The 15,072-nt window shown below is 41.1% G+C and overlaps 1 protein-coding gene across 1 annotated transcript; it reads left to right on the plus strand.

Annotated features, from left to right (window-relative positions):
* Positions 1 to 190: 190 nt before the first annotated feature.
* Positions 191 to 13,454, plus strand: CDC45 (cell division cycle 45). Its single transcript, XM_087913356.1, has 18 exons — positions 191 to 312; positions 1,635 to 1,694; positions 2,362 to 2,454; positions 2,744 to 2,881; positions 2,985 to 3,122; positions 3,484 to 3,539; positions 3,653 to 3,701; positions 4,889 to 4,950; positions 5,938 to 5,988; positions 6,217 to 6,336; positions 7,268 to 7,399; positions 8,245 to 8,343; positions 8,558 to 8,719; positions 9,703 to 9,841; positions 10,422 to 10,505; positions 11,994 to 12,112; positions 12,335 to 12,411; positions 13,087 to 13,454. Exons 1-18 carry the CDS (start codon positions 262 to 264, stop codon positions 13,149 to 13,151), a joined length of 1,695 nt encoding a protein of 564 aa, XP_087769482.1. The 5' UTR covers positions 191 to 261; the 3' UTR covers positions 13,152 to 13,454.
* Positions 13,455 to 15,072: the final 1,618 nt, after the last annotated feature.

The following is a 15,072-nucleotide window of genomic DNA, read 5'->3' on the forward strand; positions in this document are numbered from 1 at the left end:
ATAGACCGCATCCCCCTCCTTTCTAGTTCTCTCCGCAGCTTTGAGACGGGCGGTGGGGGGGGGTGGGGTGGAAGAAGAGGGCGGGACTGAGGGGGTGAAATCCCGCCCGCCCCGAACGACAAGGGCGATACCCTCGATCTCCGATTGGTCGGTTTCCGGAGCGTCCCGGCCAATGAGGAAAGGAGTTGCTTTTGGCGCCTTCCTTTGAAGTGGGTCTTTCTTCTCGCGCTCCGCCGCCATTGTGGCTTTTCCCGGCCGGTCATGTTCCTGACAGACTTTCGGAAGGAGTTTTACGAGGTGGTCGTGGGCCAGGTGAGGGGGGGGCTGGAGCCTCTCGGGGTCAGGAGGAGGAGGAGGCTTGAGGGCGACGGCTGAGGAGCTTGGGGTTTGTAGTCCGCGGCGTTGAGAAGCTTCGCCCCCCCAATGGGTCTACCCGATCGGGCTGTTGTGCAAGTTTAACACTTGCTGGGGACGGGGTGGGGTGGGGGTTAAAGGAGGGAAGTTGGGCCTGGGCAGATTCTATGGGTTTTCCCTTTCAATGCTGAAAGAGGGGACGAGCCAGAATCCTGGTTGGGGAGGATGGGTGTTGTAGTCTGGCTCTGGGTATTGTAGTCCAGCTTTGCACCCACAGGCTGGGTTTACAGGGTCGGGATGAGGCGGATGGAGGTGGACAGAGACCAGGGATTGGTTTGGGGATGGAAAGGGGGCAGCGGGGATAAAAATGACTGGTGGCTGGGGAGGATGGGTCTTGTAGTCCACCATGGACAAGCTTGGGGCTGCTCTGGTGGGGCTGTTGTGTGGGACACAAGTGCTGAGGCCCTGGAGCTGGGCCTGGGAGAGGGTTCCCCTTCAGGGTTTTCAGGGCTGGGGAGGATGGGTATTGTATTCCACCCTGTAAAAGGCTTTGCGTCTGTGGGACTGTTGAACAGGCCTTCCTCTGCCAGGGTGATGGAGCTGGGCTTGGTGTGTGTGTGTGTGTGTATGTGTGTTTTAGGGACTGGTGGCTGGGGAGGATGGGCATTGTAGTGCCTTGGGCTTAGAGAGTGGCCAGTGAGAACCAATGAGCCAAAGCTCCGAAATGGGAGAAAACTTTTCAGAACTGGCTTTGTGGACATATAAGCAAAGCCCTTGAAACTATGGAGCAGAAGATGAAATTGACTAGATTGAAGAGGGATTAAGGGATCTGCTGCCCCTAACTAGGAAAAGCAGATAAACCAACCTGGTGCAGGTAATCCTCGTCTTACAACAATCCACTTAGTGACCATCTGAAGTTACAACGGCACTGAAAAAAACATGACTTATGAACCTTGCCAGCATCCCAATTGGTCACGTGATTGACATTCAAATGCTTGACAACTGACTCACATTTATGACGGTTGCAGTGTCCTGGGATCACATGATCCCCTTTTGCAACCTCCTGACAAGCAAAGTCAACGAGGAAGCCAGATTCACTTAACCGTGTTAACTAATTTAACTACTGCAGGGGTTCACTCAAAAAATGTGGCAAAAAAAAGTTGTAAAATGAGGCAAAACTCACTTAACAAATTTCCCCCTTAACAACATAATGGACTCAGTTGTGGTTGTAGATTGAGGACTCCCTGTCGTTGCTGACTAACATCTATATTTTCTTACAGCGGGTGCTGCTTCTGGTGGCTTCGGACATAGATGCATTATGTGCTTGTAAAATCCTCCAAGTAAGTCTGCCCTTCAAGTTTTTTGAGTGTACAAGTGACAAAATATTGTGCAATAAGGGAAAAGAAGTGAGCAATGAATATTTCCAAATAAATGAATATACTATTACTATCTTTCTTGCAAAGCAATTATGGACAATGGCTTGGGGTGAGATAATTGAGGAAGTTTGCCTTGTTTTCTAAAAAATACATGATTTTCAGTTACAATTACCTCCAAATACATCCCAGATCTTTCCTATAGAAAGTGTTCGAGGATGCTTTTGTAATGATAAATGAATTAGTATGCAAATGTGTAACCTAAAGTGGTTGGATATGAGTAGGATGGTAAATTTTATAAATATAAATCAGTAAAATTATCTTGGTGGGACAACTTTAAAGAATGAGAAAAGAAAATCATCCTTGCATGATTTTGATGATTATTATGATTTCCACGATAAAATGCCAACTTCCAGCCTGTAAATCATTTGTTAAATATAGTAAAAATACAAAATTAGCAAAGTGTTAAACAACATGAGCGATTAACAAAGCTCTACGATTCTAGCTTATTTGTTTTTAAATATAATTGATAAATGTACAAAAAACTTGCTTGGAAGCTGCTGTTGCTATACTCAGCTAAAGTGAAGCTACAATATTAGCCTTGCTCTTAAATTTAGCCTTCATTTTTCTCCAGGCTTTATTCCAGTGTGATCATGTGCAATATACATTAGTCCCAGTATCTGGATGGCAAGAACTGGAAACAGCATTTCTAGAACATAAGGATCAGGTAAAGAAAAAATAATAAATGGGATTTAGATATACTGTATAAAAAACAAGGGAAATTAAAATACAATTCTCTCGCATCTGTTGTACATTTTGTTTAGAAAATCCTATTATGGGGAATGGAACTTGAATAAGATCTTTTTAAAATTCTAATTTTTTATCATGGCAATTTAAAAATTTTTCTTGAAATATAATTGTTGGTATCTTGTCCCAAGAATTTAACTATTCTCAATATAAATTGCACATCCTTTCACGCAGATTTTTTTCCACTACCTATTTGCTTTTATTTACAGTTCAAGTATTTTGTGCTCCTGAACTGTGGGGCCAACATTGACCTGCTGGAAATCCTTCAACCCGAAGACGATACTCTGTTCTTTGTTTGCGATACTCATAGACCTATCAATGCTGTGAACGTTTACAATGAGACGCAAGTAAGTTCTCCTTTTTGACAAAAAAAAAGAAAGAAAGATAAATTCTTGTCTTTCACCAAGATCATTACTGGGTTTTACAGTGGTTTTATTTAAATTTTACTAGATCAAACTTCTGGTCAAGCAAGATGATGACCTCGAGATTCCTGCCTATGATGATATTTTCAGGGAGGAAGAAGAGGAGGATTCTGGAAATGAAAGCGATGGATCAGAACCAGCAGGAAAACGTAGACGATTTGAAGAGGTCAGATTTGAGCAAGTTAAAATAAAATGGCATTTTAAAGGAAAGTCATATTTATAAATAGATTAAGGTGATTTAACAGTGACTGTACTAAGAAAAAGAAGACGCAACAAAGTGTACGAGTCTCTTTCAGGGAGTAAAAGTGATTTTTAAAGATATTTTCTCCTTTGTTTTGGTTCATGGATATCTTGTATCATTTGAAACTAACTCAAGTTGTAATCCTTATCTTTTAAGGAATGTGTGGTTTTTTTTTTAAGTTAAAATTGTTTCATTGTCAAACGTTAAAATTGTTGCCAACATTGAATATATTTATTTTTAGGGTGTTTTCCCTACATTGATCATTGTTTATCATAATCTCTCCTAGGAAGTGGTGGAAAGAACAATGAAAAGACGTGAAAGAAGAGAGTGGGAAGCACGCAGGTATGTGACCCAAGCTATCTGCTTACTGGATATTTCTATTTATGACCATTGCAGAAAAAAATCTTACTGATTTTTCCCATCCCCCACCCCCCTTTTTTTAAAAAAAAAATTAGGCAAGAAATTCTTTTTGACTACGAACAGTATGAATATCACGGGACATCGGTACGTATCGAATCTCATCTTCACAGTACGGTTTATTACTTTTTTTAAGTAAAGCGGTTATTGCATGATAAGGTTTCTTAATTTCTAGAAAACTAACTGAAAGGTTTATACCTGTGGAAACCCACCTGGTTTTTGAACAGTTCCTATGCGGGTGGTCCTCAACTTACAACAGTTCATTTAGTGACACCTCGAAGTTACAACGGCGCTGAAAACCATTTTCAGTGCACACTTACGACCATTGCAGCATTCCCATGGTCATGTGATCAAAATCCAGGAGCCATGTGATCCCCTTTTGTGATCTTCCAACAAGCGAAGTTAATGCGGAAGCCAGATTCACGTTAACCATAGCAATAGCACTTAGACTCATATACTGCTTTTCAGTGATTTACAGCCCTTCCTAAGCGGTTTACAGAGCCAGCCTCTTGCCCCCAACAATCTGGGTCCTCATTTTACCCACCTTGGAAGGAGGGCAGGCTGAGTCCACCTTGAACTGGTCAGGATCAAACTGCTGGCAGTGGGCAGAGTTAGCCTGCAATCCTGTATTCTAACCACTGTGCACCAAGGAAGAAAGGAAGGAAAGAGGAAGGAAGGAAGAACAATAGCACTACCACTTAGATTTATATATCACTTCACAGTGCTTTCAAGCCCTCTCTAAGCAGTTTACAGAGCCAGCCTCTTGCCCCCAACAATCTGGGTCCTCATTTTACCCACCTTGAAAGGATCCAAGGCTGAGTCCACCTTAAGCCTAGTGGAATTTGAACTGCCAAATTGCAGGCAGCCGATAGTCAGCAGAAATAGCCTGCAGTACTGCACTCTAACCACTGTGCCACTGAGGCCCATAACCATAACTTAACCACTGCAGTGATCCACTTAACAACTGTGAAGAAAAGTCATAAAATAGGCAAAACTCACAACAACCATCTCACTTAGAAGCATAAATTTTGAGCTCAGTTGTGGTTGTAAGTTGAGGACTACCTATAATCCAAAACCCCGCCAGCTTTTAAGTTAAAAATTTTAACCTGTTGGTTCAGGTTCTATTATTATTATGGGAAAAGGTGAAACTCAGATGATGTATGGTACAGAATTTACTTTCTGGCTGTGGAAGGTCTTCCTGAAAAGGTTTTCTTTCTTGTTGGTGTCACACATTTTCTCTACTCTGATCGCTTCATCATTTTCCCCTTTTACAGTCTGCCATGATGATGTTTGAATTGGCGTGGATAATGTCCAAAGACTTGAACGACATGCTGTGGTACGTAGTCTTGTCTGTGAAATTGCCAATTGTTCCAAAGGTGCTTTTTTCAAGACGCAACTGGATTTTCTGTTGTTGTTTTTTTCTTTGAAGTCGCTTTGCTTCTCATCCAAGAAGCTTTTTCAGCTCTGACGGGATGGATGGTGGGAAATGGAAGGATTTATATTCCTTGAGTACAGAACATTGCTGTGTCCCAAAGTCTTTTCCAATAAAACAAACATGAACAGGAACAGAAAGCTTTTAATGTTTCTTACAAATCCCCGGTTAAAAGGCTGCTGCAAACTAATTAACTTTGATAAGCACAAGCCTCGCCAAAACTGTGCGGGCTGCCAAGAATCACAGATAAGAAATATTTTACGACACAAAAATCTTCAAACACCGACTAAGATACTGCAATGTCCACAAGGCTCGAGTTTCAAAACATCTTTGCTTCCTGCAAAGAAGGTCCGATTCATAGCTGGCTTTTATCTTCTTGAAGGAGGGGCCATTACCTGGCAGCCTTACTCCCGAGTTGCCCGTGCTGTTGCAGCTGCTCTTTCCTGGGCACTTGGCACAGGCTCCTTGGGAACCTCCTCATCGCTGCTGCCAGCCCCCACAATCTCTGAAGGCAGCAGTCCACTCCCTAATGGTCCTGGCCCCTCATTGGAGTCATCGCTCTCCTCAGCCGTCCACACCTGCTGCCGGCTAGCCACAACAAGTTCATGTAATCACTTCCTTTGTGTGTGTGTGTGTATGTGTGTGTTGATCACGTGGCCTTGGGACACAGCAGTGATCATAAATATGGACCACTTGCCAAGCATCCGAATTTCGATCACGTGATCTTGGAAATGCTGCAAAGGTCTTAACTGAAAAACGGTCCTAAGTCACTTTTTTTTCAGTGCCGTTGTAACTTTGAACAGTCACTAAATGAGCTGTTGTGAGTCGAGGACTTCCTGTGCAGGAAAAAAGGAATGTGTGCAAGCCTCAATTCTTTTTCTTTTGTGTAAGGTGGGCTATTGTTGGACTAACAGATCAGTGGATCCAAGACAGAATCACTCAGTAAGTTAACACCTTCTTTAAATCGTTTGCTCTCCCAGTGAATTTCATGGTGTTTCTTGAGCCAAAAATTTGTTCCATATGGAACGGAAATCGTTCCAAAACAAACTCTTTCCTTAACCTTTCCCCAGAAAAACATTTTCATTTCCTGAGCTTCGAGGTAGAAAAAGAAGTGAGGGAGCTACTACCATCCATCGATAATATGTTGCCTTTATTTTTCTTGAATGGAAGAATGAAGTATGTGACGGACGTCGGGACTCTCCAGCGTCATGTCACGAGGCATAATCATCGCAACGGGGATGAAGAGAACTCCCTTTCTATCGACTGCATGAGAATCGCCTTTGAGTACGAGTATCCTTCCAAAGGCTGGTGCAAATTGTTTAGGACTTCAGCTGCCACTTGACACAAATTGAATTTTCACTGTGAAATCATTGGCCCGGATCACTCGCGATGGGAGCCACTTCTCCCACCCACAACCCTTGTAGCTTTTGAGCGTGTGAGCTTGTGTCTGTCTGTCTTTCTATCCACCTTTTCCTCTGTCGTTCCAGTTTCAAAATCTAGCCCTAGTTTTTAAGCAGTATTTGACTGAGAGTGCCTTGGCTCCAACATGGTTACTAATTGTGGCCTAGGAAACCAAGATATAACAATGATTGGTGCTTCTGCATTCACAAAAAAAATGAGACAGAGAGAAAGCGCAAATTAGTGCATCAATAATCGTACTGTATAGCAGCAAATTATGAGCAAAAACGGATTGTGGTTCAGAATATTTTAAAGGGAGGCTGGAAAAATGTTCCAATGCTTTTCCAAAAGGCCTCTGCGTTTCTTCTTTAATTTCCACATCAGAAATACTGGGGGGGGAAAGGCCTAAAATTTGTTCACAAGCCTAATAAGAATTCTAAACAGGCTGTCAATATTTTCTAGAAGTATTAAACCTTGTTTAATCTGCCTAAGCCAACCTAGTCGCATTTATGGGGAAGAAAATAACAGAATAGGGGAAATAATCCCAATCCATCATCTTATGACCCCATAATCCCTTGCAGGGTGGAGTTCTGGCAACTGAATGGAGCTAACAGAGAGTTTAATGGCCAGATACCCTTCCTGTCGCCAGTACAGAGTTTGTTCAGCAGATAAATTCTCAGTGTGCCTAAAGAAAGAAATATCTGCCTCTGCCTAGGATCGAACTTGCAGCCTCCTGATTGTGAGGCAAGAGCTCCACCTCTAGGCCACCCCACCACTCTGATCCCAATCACAATTATTCACCCTTAATTCTTGATGGCCTTAGCTTGTGCCTTGCACTGTATCAGCATTGGTCTCTGTACGAAAGTCTCTGCAATACTTGCTACACATCTGCCAGCTTCAAGCTTTGGTCTGTTCAAGGCCAGAAGAGGTTGCAAGAATTCTTGGCTGACATGGGGTGAGTTAATCGGGAGAGCTGGGTATTGAAAAGGAAAAAAAAAAATCCAAATCATGATGATCAGGAAATCTCTAAATGGCCATGGATGGAAATGCTGAAGGAATTATGAGCATGGGTAGTGTAGTCTGTAATACTGGAGTAGGGGGTCTCCTCAGCAACTTTAAGACCTTGTGGACTCCTCATAGTTGGGAGTTGAAGTTCACAAGTCTTAAAGTTGCCAAGTTTGTTGCCAAGATCCATGTACCAGAGTTGAAAGCAAAGTCAGCTTGGTATCACTTGGTTATCCAGAGCCTCTGTTCTTTCACAACCTCTGCATGTAGAAGGTTCTAGGTTTCAAATCCAACATTTCTGTAGCAGTTAGGAAGAAAACATCCCAAATTTTCCAAAATTCCTACTATTGGCCAGCAGAAAACACAGGGGCAAGTAAAGTAGTTTCCATTGTTCAATAAAAGCCATTATTCTTAGAAACTAGCAATAAAGGTAACCTGGCTGTTAAGTGAATCTGGCTTCCCCAATGACGTTGCTTGTCAGAAGGTGATTACATGACCCTGGGACACTGCAACCGTCATAGATATGAGTCAGTTGCCAAGCATTTGAATGTTGATCCTGTGACCATAAGGATGCTGCAATTGTAAGTGTGAAAAATGGTCATAAGTCATTTTTTTTCATTGTCGTAACTTTGAACGGTTATTAAATAAACTGTTGTAAGTTGAGGACCGGCTGTACTTAGCGGATCAGCAGGAAGAGATTGGCGGTGTCTTAGTTCAGTGTATCAGATGAACCTTTTGGGAAGTGTTCCTGCCATCATTCCCATGTACTTAATTCCTTATTTTGATTTTTTTAAGGTTGCCTTTAAAGCAAGTCAAACAGAAATTTCATTCCATGGACATGTCCTTGAAAGAGAACCTTCGGGAAATCATTGAAGAATCCGCAAATAAGTTTGGGTAAGATGCTTTTCTTTCTAATGATACAGAATTCTGAACTGATTTTCTCATCTATGTATTTATTGGTAAAATTTATATAGGTCTCTTCAAGGGTAACTCTGGGCGGCTTACAATCATAAAAGATAAAAACTGTATAAGTTAAAAGACATAAATAACGCCACGGTGTTGTATGAAGTTGTTTGAACATCTCTAACGCCTCCCCTTTGTTTTCCAGAATGAAGGATCTGAGAGTGCAAACCTTCAGTGTCCATTTTGGTTTTAAAAACAAGTTTTTAGCCAGTGACGTCGTGTATGCCACGGCGGCGTTGATGGAGAACGTGGACAAGGAGGAGAACAGAACCGATAATTTTATCAAGGCTTTGGATAGCCTTTCTAGGTAATGTACATTTTCCCCTCTTGTAATCCTAGCGTATGTGGAAGAAGCCAGCAAGCCACTGTTGCTATAGAGCCATAGTTCTCAACCCTGGCAAACTTGAAGAAGTCTGGACTTCAGCCCCCCGAATTCCCCAGCCAGGCGAGCCTGAATTCTTAAAAGTTCACATATCTTCAAGTTGCCACTGAAGGAAAAGGCAAAAGAGCCCACTCTAAAATTGTAGTCTCTAGAGAAAATTATTATTTGCAGACATTTGCTAACGTGTGGAGGGGCTTAGCTAACAAAATCTTCAAAACAAGCGTGCTCAGGGTGGAACAAGGTAACTGTGCACATGAAAGTTGAGGTTCACAAGAACGAGGAACATATCACTGTGCTAATATATATATATATATATATTAGTATTAATTACTGTATGGCATATTGTGCTACTTGTTACTGGGAATGAGGGGCAAATGTGCTGATGATGGCTAGACGTTGCAAATGGGAGCTAAGCAATATGAACAAACCTTGATAAGGTCACGGGATGATCTAAGAGGGATGGGCTAAAGTGATGTGATTCACTTATCAACTGTGTCGAGAAAGGTCGTAAAATGGGGCAAAACTCTCACTTCACCAATGACTCACCTGGCAACAGAAGTTTTGAGTTCAATCGAGGTCGTAAGTCCAGGACTACCTGTTTTGCTAATTTCTGGTAAGGATGCCTTTTATCGAATATCGGAAACTACTTTACTCAGATTCAAATCACAGTCCCTGTTCTCTGCTGGCCAGCTTCTGCAAAATTTCAGATTGTTTTCTTCCTAATTGCTCCAGAAATGTTGGGTTTGAACCTAGTGTTGTAGATACTGTCCAGTTAACAAGCTACCAGTATTGGGCCCGCTGAGGAACCTCTGCGTTAAGGGTGATAGTGAGGAAACATTTTCTAAGAATCGTACGAATGACTTTCCTTCTGGGTAAAAGCCATGTCTTCGTTTTGCTTCTCCTCCCAGGGTTAATCTGGACCAGTTGCTTCAAGGACTGGAGCTGGCCAAAAAACAGCTGTGCGCCATCCAGCAGACTGTGGCCAGCTGCATCTGCACCAACCTTGTCATCAACCAGGGACCGTTCCTGTACTGCTACCTCATGGAGGTGACAATCGCCTTGCACTCACTCCTTTCTCCTTTCCAGTCTATACTATTCTCTCTCTGTGTGTCTGTCATCTATCTACTCTACTTACCTACCTCTATCTACTGTATCTATTATATATCTATCTACTGTATCTATTATATATCTATCTACTGTATCTATTATATGTCTGTCTGTCTGTCTATTTACTGTATATCATCTATATCTATCTATCTATCTATCTATCTATCTATCTATCTATCTATCTATCTATCTATCTATCTATCTCTATATTGTATCTACTGTATATTATATATCTGTCTGTCTCTATTGTATCTATCGCTATCTCTCTGTCTATCTTATCTACATAACTATCTAGTTATCTATTATCTACTATATCTATCGTATATTTATATACTGTATCTATATTATATATCTGTCTTTCTGTTTCTCTATCTATATCTATCTATCTATCTATCTATCTATCTATCTATCTATCTATCTATCTATCTATCTATCTATCTTTATCTATCTATCATCCATAATCTATCTTAATTTTCTACCCAGCCATCCATTTACTTAGTTATAAATATTTATTTTTCAGGGTACCCCAGATGTGAGATTATTCTCCAGGCCAATATCCTTATGTCTGCTCACCAAGTGCCTACTTAAATCCTTCGTTTCTTCTGTAAGTAAGCTATTAGTTATAGTTTCTTCTGTAAGTAAGCTATTAGTAATACGGCATCCACCATTAGGAGCTTTATTTTAAAGCATGACCTTTAAGCCATCTTAATCAAAAAATACCATGAACAAGGCCCAGATTAGATATGACTCACACACCATAAAGTTTGCTTTGAAAAAAAGAGACGCATCAGTGCTTCTCTTAACTCATACACACAATGTTTTGTAAAGAGGGAGCTTCCTCGAAATTGCATTAGGATTGGGTGAAAAACTAAACATTACAGACTTCCTACCTGATGTCATTTCTGTAATCCACCCCAGGAATGTCTTTTAAAAAAAAATATATGCAGATTAACTGTTTTAACATCCTGCCTGGTTTGGCCCTAAATTAAATTATTCAGCGCTTTAAGATAAGCACTGAAAAACAATGAAACAAGAAAAAGGCAGGGTGGCTTTTAGTTCTAAATAGTTCTTAGATAGCGTTGGATTCTCAAGTGAAGGAACGTTGCAAATCTAAAGCAGTATCTTGCAAAAAAAATTAGAGAAGTATGTTCAGTGAGGGAGGGAAATGATGACATGCGACGATGTCATAACGTGCAAATAACACGAATCACACATGAATTCTGTATGTTTGCCCCATTTGTGCAGTTACATGTACCTGTCATTTTGCTATTGTCATAGCTGTTGCAAATACCAGTTAGTGTACCTGAATATGGGTAGTCCTCGACTTACAGCAATTCAGTCTAAACTTTATGTTGCTCAATGAGAAATTTGTTAAGTGAGCTTTGTCCTGCTTTATGATTTTTCTTCCCGCATGGTTATTAAGCGAATCAGGCTTCCCCCATTGAATTGGTTTGTCAGAAGTTTGCAAAAGGGGATCACGGGACCCCAGGAAACCGCGACCGTCGTAAATACGAGCCAGTTGTCAAATCATCTGAATGTAAATCACATGACCGTGCAGATGCTGCAACTGTCATAAGTGTAAAGTGGTCCTAAGTCACTTTTTCCAGTGCTGTTGTAAACTTCAAGCGGTCACCAAATGAATCGTAAGTTTAGGACTACCTAGATCATCCATTCACCAACCCATCCATCTGCTCTAATCTGGTGCTAACCCTACTTGGGTGGGTGGCACCTTAAAAGCATTTTAATCTTGTTCCAAACTATTTTTATGGCTGCGAGGTATGTCAATCTCCATTTTAAAAGCAACGAGAGATAAAAAAAATATATATCTCAAACTTAACAGTGCAATGAGACTGCAACGGCAATCAGTGGAAGCGAAGTCTGTTTAGGGTGCTTAGCTAAGTCCCACCTTTGTTCTATCTGCAGTCTTCCTCAGATAGCATTAATCCTCAAATTTGTCCTTCGCCCGTACTTCAAACAAAACCAGCACCCCAAACCCAGCACCTCGGTCTTAGGAATCCGCCTTTGAGCTTCGTCTTAATCCTTTTAGACTTTAAACCCCTTTTCTGATGTTTGATTATTTTATTTTTTTTAGACCAGAAACAAGCGCTGCAAACTTCTGCCCATGGTTATGGCGGCCCCCATGAATCTCGAGCAAGGGACAGTAATCGTGGTTGGGACTCCGCCTCACACAGAAAGCTCCGATAAAAAAAAGTAAGGGCTTTGTCTAACCTACAGGAGGGTCTCTTTGATCTCATTCTTTGAGTGTGGAGAAGATAGGCCTGCTAAGAGCAACTGTTTCAGTGACTGAAAGGAACTTCAGGAATGTTATGGGATCTAGCATGGAGAGCAGTAATAAGTGGCGAGCGAGATCAGAAACGTAGGACGTGTAGTTTGCAAAGTATCTGACCAAGATGTGTTTTTCTCCCTTTCTAGCTTTTTTGGGAGGGCGTTTGAAAAAGCTGCCGAAAACACAAATTCTCGGACTTTACACAACCACTTCGACATGTCCAGTGAGTAAAATTCATTGGCGCTTTCTTATATAGGGCACATATATATATACATATATTTTCCCCTAAAGGATGGTACACAAAGCGCATGATGCTTTATGATGGAAGCTAATGTATATTGTCTCCCTGTATTTATAAATCAGCTGCTAAACTCTGGCAGGTGAGAATTTTACTTCACCTTGCTGGCTAAGCCATAAGGAAGACCATCGATTGCTTAGTTGCAGGCACTGAAAATGATACAGCTTAATGTTTTTTCATACTAAATGAATTTGCATAAGCTGCTTTAAATTCTGAATTGGTTCTTAAGAACATAGAAGTGTATTAGGGTGTTGATTATTAGAGACCTGAAGTTTCCAACGTCTATGGAGATTGTCAGTCATCCAGGTGACAGTTGTCCCAAAGGTGCTTTTTCAAGAGGCAGGTGTTGTTTTTCCTTGAAAGACCTTTCGCTTCTCATCCAAGAAGCTTCTTCAGTTCAGTGGAGGATGGAAGGATTATATTATATCCCCCACCATTCAGTCAGAACTGAAGAAGCTTCTTGGATGAGAAGCGAAAAGTCTTCCAGGAAAAACAAAGTCCACGTGCCTTTTGAAAAAGCACCATTGGGACATCTTGGAAGAAGGTGCACTCAGGATAATGAATTATCCCTCTTGACACTTATTTCCTTTATTATTTTAGTAATCGAATTGAAAATGGAAGACAGGAGCAAATTTCTTGATGCCCTTATTGCTCTTTTATCCTAATGGTAAGCAGTTGAAGAATGTTGGTTTCTCTCCCACTATAAGAAATTTTTAGAGCCACTTGCCATGTTTCACATTGTGGCATTGGCTATGTTTGGAAAGGTTTTCTCTCCTTGGTAGAGGGGAACTGAGGCCTTGCCATCCGTGTGTTTTATTTTGTACATATGAATCTGTAAATACTTCGTGTCTACCAAAACTTTGTCTCGATTTTATGCCAGTCTGTTTTAAAACACTTTTAAGAGTATTTGTGTAACCAGTGCCAGTCTGTGCTTGGAAAAATGTAATGAAATAAATTTTTACATTTTATATCTTGTTCGATATAGGACCCTTTCTTATTTAAAGTGCATTAACATCATATTAGCAAAACATTATTAATAATTACATGGGAGACGTTTCCTTTTACTGTGGCTTCTACATGCATTCGTATTGGTTGAAAGACATGATAAAGCGCTAAAAGTTTTGTTACTCAATTGGCTAGGTTCACTTTTTTTTAAAAAAAAAATTATCTGTAATGCAGCCTTTCCTTGCTTGTAAATCATGGTTTTCAGCCAAATTTATTGCATTGAACTCAGCTAGTTGGGTTATATTGAAAGAAAAAAATTCTTATGAGTGCAAACCACTTTCATGAGTGTTTGATCAACTGAATTGGCTTATTGCTATTCTTATAGCTTCCTCTTTTGTAGTTTAAGGATCTAGCTAGATTTGAAGCAATAACAGACGATTTTCACAGAAAGTGGCTGGATTTGCACCACATGCCGAGTTCCAAACTAGGCCATTAGTTTAGTCTAGTACGGGGCTCTCCAAAACTTGGCAACTTTAAGACTTGTGAACTTCAGCTCCCAGAATTCCTCAGCCAGCTGTGCCAAGTTACCAAATTTGAAGACTCCTGGTCTATATAATATGCAAACTCAACCAGGTATCATGTATACAGGTGATGCTCCCTTTCCAGCTGCAATTGGGACTAGAATCTTGTGGCTCAATGTCACACGTCCGTGCTGACTGACAGCATCAATTCCAACTGCAGTTGTTAAGTGAATCACCACGGGTTGTTAAGCACAACGTTATACAACCACACCTTACGACATCCGGCTGGTTTCCCCATTGATGGAAAGTGATTATGTGAAGTTCGCAAACAGTGATCGTAAGATTGCGGGACTCTGCGACCATCCTAAATGCACACCAGTTACCAAAGAATTGTGATTGTGCATTGTTATTGTGGAAACGTTGTGATGGCGACACCTTGAGAACTGGTCATTGGTGTCTTTTTTTCAGCTGAATGGTCATTGAACAAGCTGTTGGTAGGTTAGGACTACCTGTAATATGCTTTCTGTCAATTTTTAGCAAGCTGGCTGGGGAATTCTGGGAGTTGAAGTCCTCCTGCCATTTTCAAGTTGCCACGGTTGAGAAACATCAGCACCGGAGTATTGTACCTATGTCTCACAACAAAGCAACACTGATATCTTCTAGGGATCTCAATGACAAGGATGACTAAAAACAGATATTTCAGGACCTTGGACAGAGCTCAGAGACTCCATGAATGAAGCTCTTTTCTCTCTCGGCAGACTAATTTCTCCTGACTATCCCTTTCCAGACTCACCTTTTTTGTAACTTGCTCCACCTTTTATTATTTTTTAAGTAACTCGAGCATACCTAATACTCTTTCCTACTGTTTTCCCCACAAGAACAAACCTGTGAGGCTGAGAGAGCGATTGGCCCAAAGCCTAAGTGGGGGACTAGAATTCATGGTGTCTTGGTGATTAGTCCAAAACCATCCAGCTGGCTTTCATGTTTAAGGCAGGACTAGAACTCACCGTCTCCTGGTGATACGTCTTTCTTGTCTAAGGTGGGACTAGAACTCCCAGCTTCCTGGTGATTGGCCCAAAGTCACCCAGCTGGCTTTCATGCCTAAGGTGGGACTAGAATT

This window comes from Pseudonaja textilis, chromosome 15 (assembly GCF_049901715.1).
Source record: "Pseudonaja textilis isolate UNSWEBS1 chromosome 15, rPseTex1.2, whole genome shotgun sequence".
Taxonomy (NCBI): Eukaryota; Metazoa; Chordata; class Lepidosauria; order Squamata; family Elapidae; genus Pseudonaja; species Pseudonaja textilis.

Excerpts from the sequence above, each read along its gene's own strand:
- CDC45 (XM_087913356.1), top strand. The coding sequence starts at position 262 with ATGTTCCTGACAGACTTTCGGAAGGAGTTTTACGAGGTGGTCGTGGGC. Across the intron at positions 313-1,634 it reads ACGAGGTGGTCGTGGGCCAG|CGGGTGCTGCTTCTGGTGGC; the intron begins GTGAGGGGGGGG and ends ATTTTCTTACAG. Across the intron at positions 3,123-3,483 it reads AACGTAGACGATTTGAAGAG|GAAGTGGTGGAAAGAACAAT; the intron begins GTCAGATTTGAG and ends AATCTCTCCTAG.